A 20,043-nucleotide genomic window follows, 5' to 3' on the forward strand; every position below is an offset into this window, starting at 1 on the left:
TTCACTATGCATTTCCAAAGCACCAGGAGCCAATATTCCCCCATTTACGCAGTTTTAATGTGATAAAGTCTCATTTTTCTGATTACATCAATGCAACCAAGGGCTGGAATTGCCATGGATAGTGAACATATAATTTTTTTCTCAAAGAAAATTTAAAAGCAATTTTTTTCTATGTTATGCTTCTAATCAATTTATTTACTAAATATTCCACTGTAATAAATATTACACTTCTTGGCAGATACTCATATTTAGTTAATAATATTAAGTAGTTTGGTTCAGCTGTTTGCTCTCCTTATTTATTTTTAGAGAAGTATGCATGGGATTTGACATGGAAAAAAATTGCAGCATTGGTTGTCCACACAAGCATTTGCAGCAGAGAAAAACTGCCACAAAGTCAGCCGTGAACCAAAATAACAAAATGTGCTTTATGCATATCCTGGACTATTGAACTGTTTCCCCCTAAAGCTTCAAGCTCTGCTATCTGGCAAATAAGGGTCACACCACCAAAAAATGGGTGTGTCTTCATTGAAACAAATGGATTTCAGATGAGTTGGACATAGATAAATGGAGATGCTGAGATGCTAAATTTTCCAGGTCATTTTGTGCAAGCTATTTGCTCATTTCAGTACTTGCTTAAAGACTTCCTATTGTATTCACATCTGTAGCAGACTAAAATACTGAGTGAAAAGTAGTTCCAATCATTTGCTCTAACTCCACAGACATTCATTTAGTCATGGTATGTCTTAGTAAGGAATTTTTGAATGTTGAATAAGACATTCAAAAATTTGCACTTCTTAGGAAATAAAAGTAACAAAAAGAAAATAACCTCATCCTTAGATTTTATATGATAGTAGTAGCAGTTATCAGATTCTAAGAGGAAAAAGCCCCTCTGAGCAATTTACTAGTCCCATTCTGAACAAGCTAAAACTCCCACAGTTACCATTAATAAGGAACCGCACAAGATATTTTTGTCTTGATAGATCAGTTTTTTATCTTTCAATTATTCTTAAGTAACAGCATGTATCAAGATAAAATAAGATGATCACATTTAATTTCCCACTAGGATATCTCTGAAAACATTTTTTTATTCTGCCCCCAATACCCTCCAACTGTGTTAGAAGGCTCAAAATCACCTTTTTATTCCAGAGAAATGCACATAAACATTGAATTTCCTCATTTGTATATAATAAAGGTAGCACACATGCTTGAAATTCAGTGTCTTAATAAGTACTGTGCTTCTGGTTGTCCCCCACACAGAGGTTTAAAATTTCTTTGCTAATGTGGGCATTAGAAAGCATTAGTTTTATTGCTACACAAAGAAACAGGAGTATTTCTGCTATGCAAATAGAAAGAGACTGTGCTCTCCCAAAACACTCCCTGAAGTCATCGGTGCTAGTCAACTCACATTCTTGTAAAGTCAGCTAGATTAGCAAAATGTTGTAGGCAATTCAACAGAAGTGTTATTGAGTCTCTTCAGGACACTGAAACGAAGGAGGGTTGTGATACCCTGTGTTTCCTTGTTAACCCTTCCCCAGTCCACAGAGCCAGGATTAGAATGGAAGGCTGAGCAGGAGTCTCACAGACCCACGCTGGTCTTTTCAGTCAGACACCTGACACCCAGAGGAAGAGAGAAAAGGATGAGCAGCAAGGGACTCTCAGTCTTACTTCTGTGGGGGATGTGGTGGAATAAATAATCTAATAATCTTTATTGAAAGATTACAAAGAACCATATATCATGTGTCTATTAAACTAGCCAATTTCCAAACACGGCAAACAAGAATTTTTCAGCAGGACAAGCTGCCACATCCGTCCCCTCTGCTCATAGTGGACAAAACAAGAAATCATAGATTGCAAGTGCAGCAAAAAAGATCCAGGCAGATGCCTCAGAGACATAGATAGGATCGCTGAAAAGATTGCCTGTGTGGGTTATGGGCTTAGGAACTTAGAAAAATGTCTATAAGAAATCATGCATGATGAAGCAGTTCTGATGGCAGAGTAGAATAATCATGTCTCTTTTCACACATATCTCGATTTATCCTGGTCTCGTAGAAGAAGGTAAGTGTAGGACCTCTAAAAAATTGGCACCATATTCTTATTTAAGACAATTTTGGATTTGAACTGAATAATTTAAAGAAGTACATGGCTTCCAAGAAGTATCACTTTGCAGCCAGCAGTATCAAGGACAGCACAAAATTAAAGCAGTCACATCCAAACCCAAAGGGATACCTTTAACTACTGCTCTGCTTGTCTAACAAGCATTTTGGGCCATCTTGATACCTGATTTACCCATCCTTCAGCCAGAGACAGCTGACCTCTTCCTTGGCTGGCTCAATCAAGCTGGATTGCATGTAGCAATTTTGTTGTCACCATTATTGGCATCATAACCTGGCACCACTACTGCTTCTGTGAGCACAGGCTAAGATAGATATCTGAAAACTTCTTTGAGTAATGCAGTTCAGGAAAAGGGCTAGCAGAGAGGTGGGCAGAAATGCAGGGAGAAAAAAACTGAGAAGAGATGTAGTATTATGTCTGGGTTGGGCAGATATTCACAGTTTTAATGTAAGAGTGCACAATTTGCAGAAAAAATGCTGTTCATTAAACCTGTTCATCTCCTGAATAAGACACTACCTAATAATTTGAAGTACTGAACACAAAAGTTGGATAGGAATGTATTTGTAAAATTCCTTCTGCTATTCAGAACACTAAGAAAATGCTACATACAATCACAGGAAAGTCAGTGTGAAAGGTCCTCAGGTTACCCTGCAATTCATCTCTTCATTTGTTTTGGTCTCACTTTTAAGCTCCATGCAAAGATGAACATCCAGCCATTGCTCTGCAAAATAGCTGTGATATTTCATTACAACAGACTCAGTGGCAACATGCCACACCAATTTAATACTCCAGTAAGTTAAAAAGAGGGCATCCTTCTGAAACAAAATAATGGATCCTCCCTAAATTCTTAATTATGATTGATTACTAATTTTCTATCTCTCCTGTCTGCATTTACAAGCAACAGGTGAAGAAAAAGGTAAATGAAAAAAAGTTTTTCAGTCAATCACCTTCTCACTAATGAGAAGTCAGTCTGGTGATTTTTCTAATTATATAATAGAGTCCTGATATTTTCTTCAGTAACTTCATTAACACTGTTAAAAGCACTTTGTCAAACTGTTTCTTGTCATTATACTATTTGGGGGATCAAAGATATTTTTGATGAAGTGATTTTGATTCATGCTTTATTACCAGCTTTGACATAAATTTCCAGAGAGACCCAAGGGCATTCCTTTTTACACTGTAGCATAGTCTTGTTAGCAATTCAGGTGGAATAAAACCACTCAACTTCACTTTATGGTCTTGTGCCCTGAATTTTTCACATGGCACCCTCCCAAACATAAGGAACAGTATAGCAGAACATTAAAATCTTATGCTCTTAGGACAGGATTCTTCTAACACATTGTACCTGTAATCTCTTGATCGTATGATTTCTACACTTAGTAACATTTTAAAATTATTTTAAAACAACACTGTGCTCAGAACAAGTTCTCTTTTTTCTTCTGTTTTATTAATATACATCAAAAATACTTTTAATTTTTTTTTATTTCTCTGGAAATTACTTTAAATTATCTCTTACACAATCACAAATTAGGAATCTTGCATCTGCTTTCTCATAAGCAGGTTAACTGCAATGTTTCACATATTATCAAATAAAGGCCAGCAGAAAATGGTGCCATTTTCCACCTTTTCCAAGTCTGAAAAGGCTGGACCTCATGAGAAGCAGAGATCAAGCCAAAACCACCTCTGTGCAGAAAAAAAAATGTAAAATCCTGGAGTTGTTCTCTGATACCCCATCTTTGTCACTGTAACCCAGTGGCCATGTGCACAGAGGAAGCCAAAACCTCACAGCAGTGTTTAAGATGGAGACACTAATGAAAGCTAGGTTAAGGGAAAACACAGAATAATATTGAGGTGCAGGAGGATAAAAACCTGTACCAGTTGCAGAATCCTCATTTTATACAGCTAAGTATTTTTCTATCATAGCTGCTGCATCAAGACCAAAAATTTACTATTATCTTTTCTATCACTTCTTTTTTTTTTTTTTTTTTTTTTTTTTTTTTAAAGCACTCACATGGTAGTGACATACCTAGAAGTAAAAATCTTGTGGTTTTATCCCCTAAAATTTTCTGGTTTAAAACAAGAAACTTTGCATTTGCAGAGCCCTCTCCAACTTGAAAATCAAAACTATTTTTTTCCTTTACATGACATTAGTAAACTACAGACTCTGCCATCAAAATGGCACTGATATGTCTACCTCTTACATGTAGGTTTTTCCACGGAAACATGACTTCCACTGCTACACTCTTTGTTTTTATCCCTCACTTTACTTTTTCCTAATTGGGAATACATCCCTTGTTGTGGAAACTGATTTAATGCTACATCTCTTCCAAGTCAGTGGCCGTCAGCCCAAGTCACGCTCAAGGAAAAGATTCAGTCAATAAGGCAAACAGCAAACAAGCTCTGACTTGCTCTGCATCGCATAAAAAATGTACACTGCACATAAGAATTAACCACAGAGTACTTTATGTAAAATGGAAAAAAAAATTATCAACTTCCACATTTAATTTCCTTCTAGAAGAAATGAACTGGCATAGTCTGTCAGAAAATCCTTACACATGAACATGCCCGGTTACCACATTAAAGGGATCAGCTCAACTTGCTGCTGATGGAAAGCACGACTTCAAGAAAGAAGCAGTTTTTGAGAATGTGCAACGTCCAAAAGGCATATCATCAGTTCTTCAACCTGGGCTGTGAAATGTCCCCACCACTCTGCCACTACTGGGTGATAGAATGTGAAGTACTTGAGGCACAGCTGGCAGCTAAGCAGGGTAAGGCGAGCACGCCTGCACAAAGGCGTTCTGAAGCTATATTGCAACAACCATTGCTCCCCTGATTTGGGGTGTAAAATGAATTTTTTACATTAAAATGGGAGACTGCAAAGACACAGCAATGCCTTAGCTGCAGGTGTCTTTCCTGCCATCCTTAAATGGTGGAACTGATGGCATAAGGAGCAGAGCACAGAATGGAACGCTGAAGCTTTCTCTTTGCTGGAAATATGGCTTTTGTGCTTCTAAGGACAAGTAATACACCCCAGAAAACCTGTGAATGAGAATCAGAAATATGCAACATGTATTACAAAGGTGATAGATACAACTGTGTTCTTTCTGGCAGGAAAACAGAATTTTACCAAATAATTTCTTCCTAAATAAAACTTACATGCATGCATAAAACTCATCTGTATTTCATACCATACACAGCATCCCACCATACACAGAGGTGTGACTAGTTTTTCTATTAGTGAATTTATAAAAAGTTTGTCACACTGACTGATACTTTCTCCATGCCTGTGTGTCAGTCTGATTTTAAGGGCTTCCACAAATGCATCAAATCCTCCTGAGGGATGCTTACTGTTGAATTTTAATGTCTGATCTCTTTAATCTTAGTTCAGAAGCTAGCATAGACTACTACTCAGGTCAGGTAAATCTTATTTATTTGGTAGAGCTAAGGTGGCATTTTTGCCAAGCTGTATGTTGGAGAAGAATAGACAAAACATTTTGCCCAGTGCTTCTTCTGGTTGACTCTGTTTCTTTTTCTCTGGTCCTTCCAAACTTCCTGCCTTACAAGCCCAGTTATTGACATGCAAGCCAGAAGTAAAAAAAATGTACTGCTCTTTTTAAGAAGAAAAGGTGGGTAATCAGTTACATTTCAAATATTTCTTACAGTATTTCTACACTTGCACATCTATAAATCTGTGGTGTTAAAGCTTATTGCGCATTGCTGACCTTTTGTTATTCAGTTCTCTTCTACTCTCAGCTTATTTATTTATTTATTTATTTATTTAACTTGAGCATATTGCCCATTTCTTGGTCGCACGGCAGGTATTATATCCGTTTCAAGCAGAAGTTCAACATCTGCAGCCTCTCCTAGGGCACAGTGCCCTCTGAGTGCAGTCTTTAGCATGATGACATTCATTCATTCATTCAGTCATTCATCCATTTTTTAAGAACCCAGAACATTGTTCTAAAATGTCGGGGTTTTTTAAAACTAACCTGATTATCTCAGGAGAACGACAGTTCTGCACAAAGCCACCCTCTCTGCATATGTGCTCAATGCACTTCTTAGTCCTTACTCCAGACAGGAAGACATTAGGCAGCGTGTTAGTGTATTTTAAGCATATTGAAACAACTACAAAAAATACCAGCATGGAATGTGCTACAGGAAGTAACTCATTAGAGGAAAAAATAGGAGCAGCAAAGGATGAGCCAATGACACGAGGGGCAAAAAACCTCTCCAATAAATTGTTTCAATCTGTACTTCCAACACAGCTCCTGTGCTGTATCGGAGGTTCCAGATCGGAGTTCCAGATCCTGGAACTCATGCACCTGTCAGAAAATGGAAAACAGGATTGCACAACTACACCTGAACATGAGGGTATTAGTGAAGTGGGTTAGAACAGAACATGTGCCTGGAAAAAAAGCAAAAGGAGCAAAAACTGGACACATCTACAGATCGAGCTTGTCTAAATTAAATGAGACCACTGTGGCCAGAGCTCTATCCAACATCAGTTGATGCAACTGAGCACTGCTTGTCCATTTCAACAGGGTGGAACAAGAGCTTAACCTACCTGCTGAATAACTCCTCTCAGTACCTATTTACAAAACAGAAATTGCAAGACAACACAAAAAGCCTTGCCTCCATGAAGTTCTAGATTTCAGTGTTTATTTAGTTCCATCACTATGAAAGCACTGATGCTATATGCAAAATTTTATCCATAGGATAAGAACTTTTTACTTTTCATTAAAAAACATGGAAGTAATTCAAAAGTTCATTCCCTTTATTAGGAAGGTCCAGGTAATGTCACAGTGAATTATTTTGTGTGTAAAAGAGGAAATCTCTGCTATCTCTCAGTCTTACAGTTTAGTAAGAAGCGTATTTTGGAGGTTAATGGTCATTTAATTTTGTTCTGATAGACTAAAATGAGTACAGAAATTAAAAAGACAAAATAGTGGTTTACATTTTCTTTCTCTAACTAAATTTACAGTGTACAATGATGGACAAGGCATATCATAATAAAAATGTTACCATAACATATGAGGCTTTGCAAAGTTTATTTTGTTATTGAGAGCATTGACTGCAGAGAAAATGCTGTATAGAAAAGGGTCTAGTGAATGCCTACTTAGAAACAATATTGCATTAGCCCTTAAGACCACTTAATCCAATCGGAAACTGAGCAATTAAAAACAATGAGCTTAGATTATTGCACTTGCCTTTCCAATGTTTTTGGATTTAGAGGAACACCTTTCATTTAGAAAAAGAAAAAGAAAAGTTTCTTCTTTATTTTGGGAAGAAAAACATGAAATAGGAAAGAATATTTTGTATGCAGTAAAATATTCATACTACTCATCTGGTAATTAAATGCTGCTGTTATTACACTCTTTCCTCGATGGCAGGAAAATTTCCTCGGGTTGGCTGATGGAATTCAGACAATGGGTCCCTGTTCTCATGTCAGTCATTTGCTTTAAACACATTAAATAATAAAAGACAAAGAGAAGGAGCAAAAATTAACGCTTTTTTGGGGAAGCCTTGAAGATGCTGAAGTAAGCAATTCCCTCTCCAGCCAACAAGCATTGCTCATGAGCTGAGAGAGGAGCGAGTTCCACCTTCTTTGCTCTGGTCTTTCCCACACCTCACACACCCTCTGTGCAAAGCTTGCTTATCTCTGGTTATTTTCCCTGCTCTTTTTAACTCTGCAGGGTCCAGTCACTATCTTTCCCTAACGGGTTACAGCTGTAGCTTCAGAAAATCCCTTTTAGTCAGCTCTTTTAATAATGAATCACAACGTTCATCCTTAATAAGCAATGAAGAGAAACCATACACATGGGGCAACATTCGTCTGCCAAAGAAGAAATACTGCAGACTACACCCCCTCAGCCCCTGATCCACTGGTATTAAGAATGACAGTAAAACTCCTCACATCTGAGTCCTCACACCTTGCCAAAATTTAGTTGTTCTAAAAACACAGGACTTGTGGAATTTGCATATTCTCATGAGTGCTTCTGGGGTTGGGGGGGAAAGCCTTTACAAAACAATCAACACCACTTTCTGATCTGTTCTATATTAGTTATGCTTTGATTTTTTAGAAATCTAAGTTTTACCTTTCTTTTGTTCTTTAGAGATGCTCACAATTTACCCCCCCAGTAGCCATACATCTGTTTTGGAAATAGAAATATTTTTTCAACTGTAGCCCCTTCCCCTGAGGATGTGAAAAGTACCTGCTAGGATACACAGCATGGTCACTTGTGAATCATATATACAACAATTATACATACAACATATGTCTGCTAAGTGCAATGTCATATGCTACACTACTGCTCAAGCATGTTGCAGTAGTAAGAACTGACCTAATTTCCAAGCTACTCACACAAAATCAAACGGTTATATCAAGCATTACCATCTAATGCACTGTCAGACTAGCCATGCTTTACCTGGCTGCATGTTAATTTCAATGCCAAACTATCAAACACCATGATGAAATGAGATAAATATTATAATGAATAAAACATTTTATAAAACAAAGCCAATAGGGAAATGAGTTTATTGTTTAACATGTCATTGTACAATCCAGTTAAGATATTCCAAGAACTAAGTAGACTTTTCAGGTTAATGTAACCTAATTTTTTCAGTTTGATGTAACCTATTTGTCACCAAAAAGTTGATTCAGGAGATTTTGTTTTCCAGCTACAAATACCTCTAAAACGGCTTCAGTGGGGCACATGGTAGTAATGGCTCTTTGCATGCTGAGAATAAGAGCCCTCCACATTATATAACCCCAAATCATTTTTTCAAACAGAAAATAATTATTTCCTAGGAAAGTGCATTTTAAAACACTTCTTATAAAAGCACCTTCAAAGATGTGACACTTAGTTTAAACAAATTAAAAAAAAAAAAAAAAAAAAAAAAACAAAAAACCAAAGTTTCACTGATGCTGTTTGCACTGCCAGTCTTTAACTGATCCTATTCTCATGTACAGCTTTTAGAAAACCAAGATAATTTTTTTCCACCCACATATTGCTCCCCTTACAAGTTGGTCAGAGTGGTACTGGATCTTCAGGTACTGCCTTAGGGGCTAGGCAACCCAAAGGAACAGATAGTGGAGGGCTGCTCACAAAGGAACACGCCTTAGAAACAGACACCTTCTTCATCCCTGGAAGTTCACAGCTTGATAAGACAAAGCAAATTGAAGCACAGATGATATCCACCATCCCTTATTTCCCTTTTTACCCCTTTCACAGACCTTTATGGGCAAGCACACACACTGAATAGAATACAGACGCACAATATTGGTACCTTCAGGTACTCACAAGGGCTTTTAAAGGCAGCAGGCAAGGTAATTAATAGTAAAGTTGGGACTATTTCTAAATTAACTTTCCAGCAACAGCGACCGCAGCCCTCCAGGCAGGTGCTCAGCGGCAGACACCGGTTCCCGAAGGCAAAGCGGGCTCCCACCGTACCTTAAGGAGTCTGACAGAGGGGAGGAAGGCGGCGTGGCACAGCTTCCGGATGGTCCAGTTGAGCGGCCGGGGTGCCTCGCTCTGGTTCATGACTGTCCGCAAATCCCAGCGGGCGATCCGCCGCAGCCCTGGCAGCGCCTACCGCGGCAGCCGCGCTCCGGGGCGCGGGCATCCCCCGCTCGCAGCGCCGCAGGGCACGGACTGGGCTCGGCTGGGCTGGCTCGCGATGAGCGGGGCTGGGCTGGGCTGGGCTGGGCTGGGCTGGGCTGGGCTGGGCGCGGGGGGGGCAGCGGCAGCCGCCGAGCCGCCCGCATAGAGCAGCAGCCAACTGCGCGGGCTCGGCGGGCTCCGTGCGTGCCCCGGGCGGTGCGGGGCGGCAGGAACACCGGGATGAACGCCGGGATGAACGCCGGGATGAACGCCGGGATGCAGCGCCAGCGGCCGCTCCCGCCCGCCTCCGGGAGCAGCAGGGCTGGCCAGGCTCGCCGCCGAGGCACCTGCCTCTCATGCGCCTCACGGGCCAGAAGCAGGGCAGCAGGAAGCGGATTCAAATAAAGCAAGGGAGGGGTACCTGCACTCTCTTTCCCAGAGCATTGCGAGCAGAGGGAAACCGGCATGAGGGGAGGTGGGGCCAAGGCTCAGAAAAGAGAGCGACCGAGGCGGGGGTGAAATAAATAAATTCACTCTTGATTTACTGATACAATGGCCCTAAGAAGCGTTTAATTGATCTGGCACAGTGTCGGTGTGCTAGTGGCAAGTGGCTGTGGTTAGAACCTGTACTATAAGGGCATGAGTGCTAACCTGCACATCCTGGCAAAAACCCCTCAGACAAAGCCAAACCCATTCAGCTCGTTTGAATATTGAATATGCTTACTAAGTAATTCTATCAAAGATATGAAAACACATGAAGTAGTATTGCTTGGGCAATTCAAGTATGGCAAAATATGTTTCCATTTGTCCATTTGGGGCAGTAAATGGCCTTCCCAGATAATGGAGATGTTCTTAATGGCAAGCAGCTCTCCAGCCAAAGAAGAAATACCTTTTTCCCCCAACTTTTTTTTTTTTTTTTTTTTTTTTTTTGGGCATGAAGATTACATGAAGGAAGAGTTAGGAACTGTAAAAGAAACATTCTTTAAAGCAATGGTGACTTTTCATGTTGCCAGTAATGACCAGTTTTTACTTAGATTATGGATGAAAACACCATCTTAAACTTTACTGCTTCTCAGTAAAGTTTAAATCTCTCATAACTGAGGTTAGGAAATAGACATTCAATTTACTTAGCTAGGATTCACTAATCTGCCATTTTCACATTTCCTTTTAATCCCCTTATATTTCCTTTTAATATAAAGCACATATATTTCACCTCTATTTATAATTTATTCTTAGAATTGTGTCTACATTAATCAGAAAAGCTGAATAATTGTCCAAATGAGGCACAAAGAGATGAAGACTACTGTTTCTTTTGAACATAGGTGTACCAATCAGCTCCTCTTCACTGTAGCCTCTCAGGAACTATATAAAGGTTCTTGTTCAATGTCAGTGTTGGATTCAAAAATGTTCTGCCCAGAATATAAAGTTCAAGAGCAAAGTGCAAGACTGACTGTGCACCAGAAGAGGTCACACTTGTTCCACTCCACTGTACATGGAAACATTATGGAACCTCAAACGTACAGGGACTAGACCATGAGTTGTCTGTAGAATGGAGTGGGTAGAACACCAGGAGACATGACTTAGTGACAAAACTTGTGCAGGTGAATTTCTGGTTGTGACTGGGCAGCTAGTTAAAACGATATCTATTTAAATACATCTTGAGTTCTGAATGTATTTCTTTTATGAAAGGAGGAAAAAACCTTGCGTTGATAGTGAAATTAAACTTGAGTAAGTAAATATTATTATCTGCAAATGCTTTTCCAAGACTGTATAAAGGAGACAGAATTAAACAGGTAGAAAAAAAATAATCCTGACTTAAAATAGCACAGACCATGGAAGATGTATAGCATGGTAACTTTGTTCAGCTATAAAGGTAATAGTGCTTAAGCTTTTGGGGTTCATAGTTAAAAGAAAGAAAAGAACTCAAATCAGAAACAAAAACTCAAGACCCTGGCTTGCCCCTGTCCCACGCCCCCTCAAGTAATGCTCAGATCTTTTTTCTACCTTTGAAGTTCAGGAAGGAGTTTCCTGGGAAGGTACCATACTCATCATTAGCTTGTCCCTTTCACATCTACTTTGCATTAGGTATCTGCTGTAAAACAAAATGTTCAGCCTGTGTGTTTGGCACAAAGAAGACAAAGGAGTCAAAGCACGCTGCCCTTCTTTTCAATGAGTAGAGTAATAACTCTCTGAAGATGCTAGGGAGCTAAACACAATGAAGAAACATAACAGATAGCTTTAATAAACTGAAAATAGTGAGCCCAATGTATCTTCTAGCTTCCACAGGGCTTCCTGTCTTTCAGATGAGTTCTATCATTGCCTTCTTCTGCAAACAGTACCTTAGGGATGAGAGTTGTTATATGCTGCAGTGTTTAATACACAACAACCCTTATTCACATGTCTGTTTTCCTTGGCTTTGTACCTTGCCTAGTCATTTGTACTTGCACAAAGTGAGTGCAAGAATATCAACTTCTGTCTGTGGCAGTGAGGAAGCTCTGATAGCAGGATATTATCACGAGATAGGAACTTCACTTCCACCGCAAAATCCTTGGGTGTCTTTGGGCAGACCATTTAAACTGCTTGTCCTTAAGGCCAAGCCTAATTAGTTTTATTTTTAATGTATGATTCTTACCTATAAGCAATATTAGAATTATTTTGAGGCTATTAAGTGTAAATATGAGGAAACTGAAGCAAGGAGATTTCTTTCTATTCCCAGTATGCCCCCACTTCCCTACCCCCATATTTGGTAAGCATAGATGGTGAAGATTTGGAAAGTACAGAGGAAATTTCTGAAAAGCTTCATTTTTTCCCCCAAGATTCTGACAATAATGATTAAAAATAGTAGTGAAATATAAGGAATATGATTTTGGTGGGGGGAGGTTGTGTGGTTTGGGGGACTTTTTTATTACTTCAGTGAAAAAGTCAGAGTTTGAGTCTCATATTTCTGTTGGAAATAGCAAGTGCTCTGATCAGATCAACTCCTACAGTCTGGGGCCTATTGGGAGAAGCAAAGATGTAGCAGTCCCACTAGAATTTAAGACTTGCTTTGCTAGATTTAAGAGACAGAGCTGCCACTTTCATATTAAAACTTTTTTTCCTTGAAGCTTGTTCCCTGAACCATCAGTATTCACCTCTGGTTCTTTGTCTCTTGCGAAGGAGCACCTTTGTTACCACAGAAGAGAAAAGCAAACAGAAGACAAATGCCATTGCTTCCTGCAACATAGACAGATTTCTACTCCTCTTAAAGCCATTGTTCATGGAAAGCATTTTCTGAACCAGCTCTTTTTGGATTCCTGCAATCCAACATGACAATAATTCTACTCTTAGAAAGCTCTGATATGGTAAAATTTAATACCTCTGGAAATGCTACAGAATGAAAAGCTTCTGAGAAACACATCAGCATCCAGACTACTCTGAGCACATCAGCAATGTCCAACATTTTCAGCCTGAGAGCAAAATTAAACAAAAAGGTATTATAAGCAAACCCCAACACTACTCTCCTATCCTGTCCAAGTAACAATTCCTTTATGAAACAAGAGATGCTGTGTAAATGAAAGATGGAAAGGGCAGGACCAATAAATGAGAGAGACGTATTGGTCACCATGGTAGAAAACCTCTTCTATGTGGCCACTACCTACCTGTGGAGAAACATCAGGCAGAAGAGTTTTCTCATTATATCACACCTGTTTTCCCATGTACATCATAGACCAGGATCATAAAATAATAAAATCATAGAATATTTTTGTTTGGAAGGGATCTTTAAAAGTCATCTAGTGCAACATCCCAGCAATAAGAGGGACATCTTGAAGTAAACCTGGTCAGAGTCCTGTCCAACCTGACTCTGAGTGTTTCCTGAGCTTAGGAATCAACCATCTCTCTGGCAGCCTCTGCCAGTATTTTACCCCTTCTCACTGTAAAAAACTTCTTCCTTATATCTTGCATAGATCAATCTCCTTCAGTTTAAAAACTGCTGCCCCTTTCCCCATTAGGAGACTGTGATAAAATGTCTGTCCCCGTCTTTCCTAGAGGCACCTTCAGGTATGGAAGACTGTCGAGGGTCTCTCCAGAGACCCTCTTCTTCAGGCTGAATAACAACAAGTCTCTCAGCCTAGAGGTGCTCACAGGAGAGGTGCTCCAGCCTACTGATGGTCTTTGTGGCCCTCCTCTGTCCTTGTGACCCCCAGGGCGGGATGCAAGGCTCCAGATGGGATCTCAAGAGAGCAGAGCAGAGGGGCAGAATCGCCTCCCTGGCCCTGCTGGCCTTGCTGCTTTGGATGCAGCCCAGGACACAACTGGTTTTCTGGGCTGTGACTGCCCCGGGCAGCCTCTCATCCACCAGCATTCCCAAGTCCTTTTTTCGCAGGGCTGCTCTTGATTTGCTCATCACCCAGCCTGCTCTGATACTGCAGCTTGCTCTGACCCAGGTGTAAGTCCTTGTGCTTGGACTTATTAAACCTCATGAGATTCCCAATGCCCCACTTCTCAAACTTGTCCAGGTCCCTCTGGATGACACCCTGCCCTTCAAGTGTGCCAACTGCACCACTCAGCTCGGTGTCATTTGCAAACTTGCTGAGGGTGCTCTTGGTCCCGCTGTCATTGATGAAGACATCAAACAATACTGGTACTACTACAGACCCCTGGAGAACAATTATTGTACAGATGTTGGTCAAAAAATTCACCACTACCCTCCAGATGTGATTATCCAGCCAACTCCTCATACACTGAATAGTTCACCTATCAAATCCATATCTCAAATTTAGAGAGAAGGATGATGTGGGGTCCATGTCAAAGGCCTCAATGTGACGCATGTGAGAAGAAAGACATCTTCACAGTGTAGCTAGAGGGACACTTTATCAAGGCTGCCTTGCTCTTGGACCAAAGAGCTTGCACTTCCCAGTAAGATAGCAAATACCAGAAAAAAATGGGGCTACTCTTGAATTTAGAAATAGAGCTACCTTTGCTTGCAGTGGCCACCATGGGTCTACTACACAAATATGCTGAGGTGGAGGTGCTAGTTCTTCATAAGATATTTTGATCATCTCCTAGGGTTGCGGAGGAAATGGCAGGATGGCAATAGAAAAAGAAATAATTCAGAAGCTCTTGTTTCAAATTCAGTGCTAACAAATTCTTCCATTGGTAAAGAATCACAATTCACCTTAGTATCCGGTCACTTTGCAGGGCTATTAGCTAAACAGTTGAAAGGTACATCAATGAATAGAAAGCTATGATAATAACAGCAAAAGGCTATTTTTCTACATACTCATATTCCAATTTGTGTCCATTTCATATGATTTCTTGCAAAAATCAGGGGATAGAAAGATAAGTTTGTTTTATAAGGTTTGGATAAAATATACTTAATTTGATGCTTGCCATAACTTCTTAGGAGACACAAATTTTATTGATACTTAACTGAACTGATAATTAAATTATAAAATTAATCCACTGCTCTCACATCTTTTCTATTCATTGCATGCCTGAGGTGGTTTTTCTGCTGTTATCTCTGCCAAGATATTTCACAGGTCTTTTGCCACATGCTCATAATTCCCTTTTCCCTAGACATAGACACACATACCAATGTAACGTCTGTCTACTTATTAAATATTAATTAAATAACTTGCTACAGATGAAGATAATTCCATAGTTTCAAGCACATATATAAACATTATTGTATGTAGCTATAAATCATGTCTTCTGGCAACTGACTGAAAAGATTATGTAAAGGGTATTCCTTTTATCCTAAGTTTTATAAGGATGTGATGAATATTGAATATGATTATTTTATATGCCTACTACCTTGAGATTTCCTTAAACTGATCTGCATCTGGCTTTTGCCTAGACAAGCACCTGGCTGGGCTGCCACAAGAGATCCCCGTGGTCCCACAGCGCACAGGAGTGCTGAGAGCAGGGGAAGCAGCCTGGGGAGAGAGCAGGTGACCTGGGCAGAGCAGCACGCCCACTGTGTCCCTGCCAGAACTGTTTTCCTAGAGACCCTGTTTGATTCTTCCCAGTTCCAAAATACACAAGTGGAGGAGTCTCTAAGTCACACTGTGGACTGAAAATGTGTTTGTACAGAGAGGTCACAAGGAGCCTTCACCACTATTTGTGGTTTGTGGTTTCTGCAGCTACTGATAATTTGCACCACTTTGCCTTCAGTTGCTCTCCAAGTATTTGTAAATCTACCTATCCTTAAATAGTGAAGCTGCGTCTTTGAATGGTGTATTACATCAGAAATTCCTCTTTAATTGCAGGCTGAAGCCTTTTAGAATTTATCTTTGAAGGAGGTTAAGACACATAGGCATGTAACAGTTATATTTTAGGACTAGAAATGCCCATGGTTGATTGTTACTTAGGTACAAATGCCACATTTTAAATTGCAGTCTGTCTTAGTTTAAATAGAATTTCAAGTGTAGGCAAGCTGTCAGTTCTTTAACCTCTGCAGCATATGACAGAAATAAGGATGCTCATACATTTAGATTTATGTTTATGTTAAACATTTCTTTCCATCTTAGCCATCATGTTCTTATCTGAACTGTTTAACTGTGTGTAAATACTTTATCAATTTTGACCTGTAACATAATTTTCTTTATAATTTCCCGTTCAGATATCAAATTTACTAAGTTATTTTGGTGCAGTGTTTTTTAGTCTTGATTATTTTGCTAGAGAAAATGCAGAAAAAATACAAAATTTCCTGATAGCAATTCACCCTGACTGTTATGCCTTTCAATGGAGACCCGACAGCACAACTCTCTTGCACTTCTGTACCTCACTTGACTCAGACAGAGGCAATGTGAGACAAGGGCAACTTCCTCACTTCATCTCACACTATTGCTGAACCAGCAAACAGTTTACCCTTTGAAAGAAGCAATGAATTACAAAAAATCTCTAATGCCTTCTTCTATGGAGTTATAAAAAAACACAAAATAACCAAATGATATTTTCCATAGGTACTATATTCCTGCATACCTCACTCCCACAACTTCTGCCCTCCTCCCAAAGGTGAAGAACCCTAGTGCAGACACCATATCTGATGATGAAGCCTCCTGCAGCCACTTGTTTAGATGCTTTGAGCACATTTAGTGTTTCATTACTGACCTGTCTGCTTTCCTGAGTATTTCCTTTCACTATATTTTTATGATTTTCTAATGCGTCAGTGTGGACAACTAATCCTACATTGCCTTCAGTGCTTTCCCCAGCTACTCAGTTGGCTGGGTACCACTGTTCATCCTGGTTTGAGGAACCAATCTGGCCCCCAAGCCCTTGTGGTGAAGGGCCTGTCTCTGTAAATGGTTCAGTCACCAACACTGAGAAGACCACAGAGGGGCACCCTCACACTTGTGAAAAACACACCAGTGGCTGAAAGCCCAGAAGAGACAGCAGGCAGCACAACAGAAGCAGCTGCAAGGAAAATTGCCAAATCAATGTAACACAAACAGGTATAGTCCTAGAAAATAACAGCAAAATGACTTGCTAAAGAGCTAAAATTGTGCTTATTACAGAGGTACTATGAATAAACTAACGGTATACTTGAACTTTCACTAGGAAATCCTTCACAGAAACTTCAGCCTCAATGAAAAAATGAAGCTTGACTAGAATTTTAAGTAATTTTTCCACACACATCTTGCACAGCAGTCTTCTACTAGGCAATGGGAGGACAATGTATAGAGTTCGTGATCCTCTGCATCACCTGAGAATTTGTGATTTTTTTTTCACAGCATAACACAAGAAATTGTGTAAGGCTGAGCTCTGAGCTCTTAACGAAATTAAACGAACAAGGAATAGCAAAATCTGGACAAAAATACTTCAACAACACTATTATTCAAAACCACACTTACCTTCTCAAATAGACACAAATTACTCCAGTGCTCTACTTTAAAATACACTTTCAAACTGATAACTTAATTGGGTCTATTTTCAGCACTTTGTGGATTTTATTTTGATTTATTTCTAAGTCACGTACCAAGCCTGTGTATATTCTTTTTCTATTCTAGACTAACAAACACCTGCAATTTTACACCCTATTTTCCCTGGAACAATTATAGGTACATCTGGAGAGCAACAAACTCTGGCTAATGTTTTCCATGTAGTCCATTGCAATTATTATATATTTGCATACAGTGTGATGTTGGGAAGAAACCAAAGCCTGGGGGCTTCTGGACTGGTCACTGATCAAAGCTGCAGGAAGAGTAGTCAATGCCTCTGGAGACAGTAATCTAGTTTCCCAGTCAGAGGCAACAGATGGGTGACACAAAAAGTGCCAGATGAGAGCAGCAGTAAAAACCACATCAATTGTACCAAATAAACTGTAATCTCAGCTTGCATTTGCCTAACAACTTCCTGAGGCTGATTTTCTTTTTAAATCTCTTTTGTTGTTATAGAATTTGGACCCTTTCCCTGCTTAGATGTAAAGTATAGCATAGTTCCTTCCTCAAAAGAAACCACAGAAATTTAAACCACCAGAAACTAGATATTCATTGTTACCTCTACATTGAATCAAATTTGTTTCATGGTTATAGCCAAATTGAATCAGTCCATTTGAAAAGCCATCACTCATAAACCAAAAAATCTGCCCAAAATGTGTTAATTTCTATCTCAATTTTCAGGTTGCTTGTGAAGCCTCATACTAAGTGAATAGCAACAAGAATCTCTTATTCATGCAGTTCTAAACTTCTCAACCAGACAGCAGAGTCAAACTGGAACATAAAGCTACACTGAAGAAGGATATATAGGTTTTTTTGATTGGTTTTTTTTGTACAACACAACTGTAGTATTACTCATGACAGACTAACTACTAGTTTATTTAATGAGACAAGTTGTCCATGCTTAACTTCTCCAAAGAAAATACACCTAACTATTGGGCCACACCAGCAGAGTCCATGGGAACAGGAAAACAGAGCAAAAGAAAATGGAAGATGATTTTTTTTTTAGTGTCACTCAGTTATGCCACTGGTCTTTGCAATAGTCTTTAATTGAGAGTTGTCTAATGCTGCATTGTGCTCATGGCTCCCCTATCACTACTGAAACATTCCAGCCACTCATACCAATACTTAAAGGACAGATTCCACTGGCAATATAAAGCTGCTGGAAGGCTTTTCTGGAGGAGCTTTTTTGGCTTCCCTAGCAAGAGTTTGTCAGTTCAATGTCCCCACTGTAGACTGTTTTGTAACATCCAACAGGCATTGCATAATTTGTTATTTTTAAAGTTATCTGATATCTGATATTTGAGTCCCATTATTTGTACAACTGATACAATATCTGATATTTGAGTCCCATAATCTGTACAACTTCACTAAATTCTACTGATACTTACACATCATTATTAATAAGATTTTCAAAACACATGCCAAGATAGCACATGCATATTGTATTTTAGGCTCTTCAGTACTAGAATCTGAAAAATTTGAGAGACAGCAATTTCCTAATGTTTTATCAAACAATGGTTATCCTGCTAGCCTTAACCAATAACCGATTCTCTCCAGGACTGTGGGATTCACTTGCTCTTTCATGTTTTTAGCACTTTCTTAATACGCTAGATCAGAAATTTCAGCTCTGTGATTTATGGTTTAGTCCCAGAAGGCAAACAAACAGATTCTTTCTGTGCTGTTGGCACTAAACTTGATGCCCCTATTATGTTCTGTATAAAGTATCTGTTATATTGAGGATATAAGTCATGAATTATTTTTCAGATTTATAACAAGGACTTTCTGATTCATCTATGGCTATGATTTACATATCATTTCAATATAGTAGTTAAGCTAGTTTAGAAGAGAAGAATCTGAAAACTGTTGAAACAGGACAGACATACACAAGTTAGAAGTTCTTAGGAGAAAATACCTCCTGGAAAATAATAACGAGCATGTATTTTTAACAACATCTTTGATAACCAATTTTTTAAATTATTTGATGTTTGATAAAATCTTCCGAGAAGTCAGAACTTGGGATTATATTTTCATATGTAGAATTTTAATGAAATTTTTAGTTAACAGTATTTCTGTGAAACGAACTGCACAAATGCTAAATACAATCTGTTTTTCTACCTAAGTTCATACAACAAGCCAGAGACATGAACATTTATGTACTCTTGGAAAAATTGTGACATTTTAGATAATTCATGTTATTTTGTGTTTATTCTATGGAAATCCTCTATTTATCATCTTTAATGGCTTGGGGGGTTTTGCTTTTTTGGGTTTTTTTTTTGTTTGTTTGTTTGTTGTTTGGTTTTTTTACTTTATATTAATACACACAAAATTCCAGACCTCTGAACTAGCATTTTCTCTATTTTCTGTTTTATCAAAATCTACAGACAAAATGTGTTAAAATAATAATTTGTTTA

General features: G+C 39.0%; 1 protein-coding gene across 7 annotated transcripts in view; it reads right to left on the reverse strand.

Annotated features, from left to right (window-relative positions):
* TRPM3 (transient receptor potential cation channel subfamily M member 3) overlaps nucleotides 1–20,043 on the reverse strand; it is a 416,081-nt gene that overhangs the window by 257,198 nt on the left and 138,840 nt on the right. For 3 of the 7 annotated variants that reach the window (XM_063180476.1, XM_063180479.1, XM_063180475.1), the window contains exon 1: nucleotides 9,564–9,749. The exons of 3 other annotated variants lie outside the window; for them this stretch is intronic. In XM_063180476.1, the coding sequence (XP_063036546.1) occupies nucleotides 9,564–9,653 (90 nt within the window). In that variant the 5' untranslated portion in view covers nucleotides 9,654–9,749. Of the gene's footprint in view, nucleotides 1–9,563; nucleotides 9,750–20,043 lie in introns of those variants that run through there. One more of the 7 variants, XM_063180481.1, reaches the window with a different exon arrangement.

This window comes from Melospiza melodia, chromosome Z (assembly GCF_035770615.1).
Source record: "Melospiza melodia melodia isolate bMelMel2 chromosome Z, bMelMel2.pri, whole genome shotgun sequence".
NCBI classification, from domain to species: domain Eukaryota; kingdom Metazoa; phylum Chordata; class Aves; order Passeriformes; family Passerellidae; genus Melospiza; species Melospiza melodia.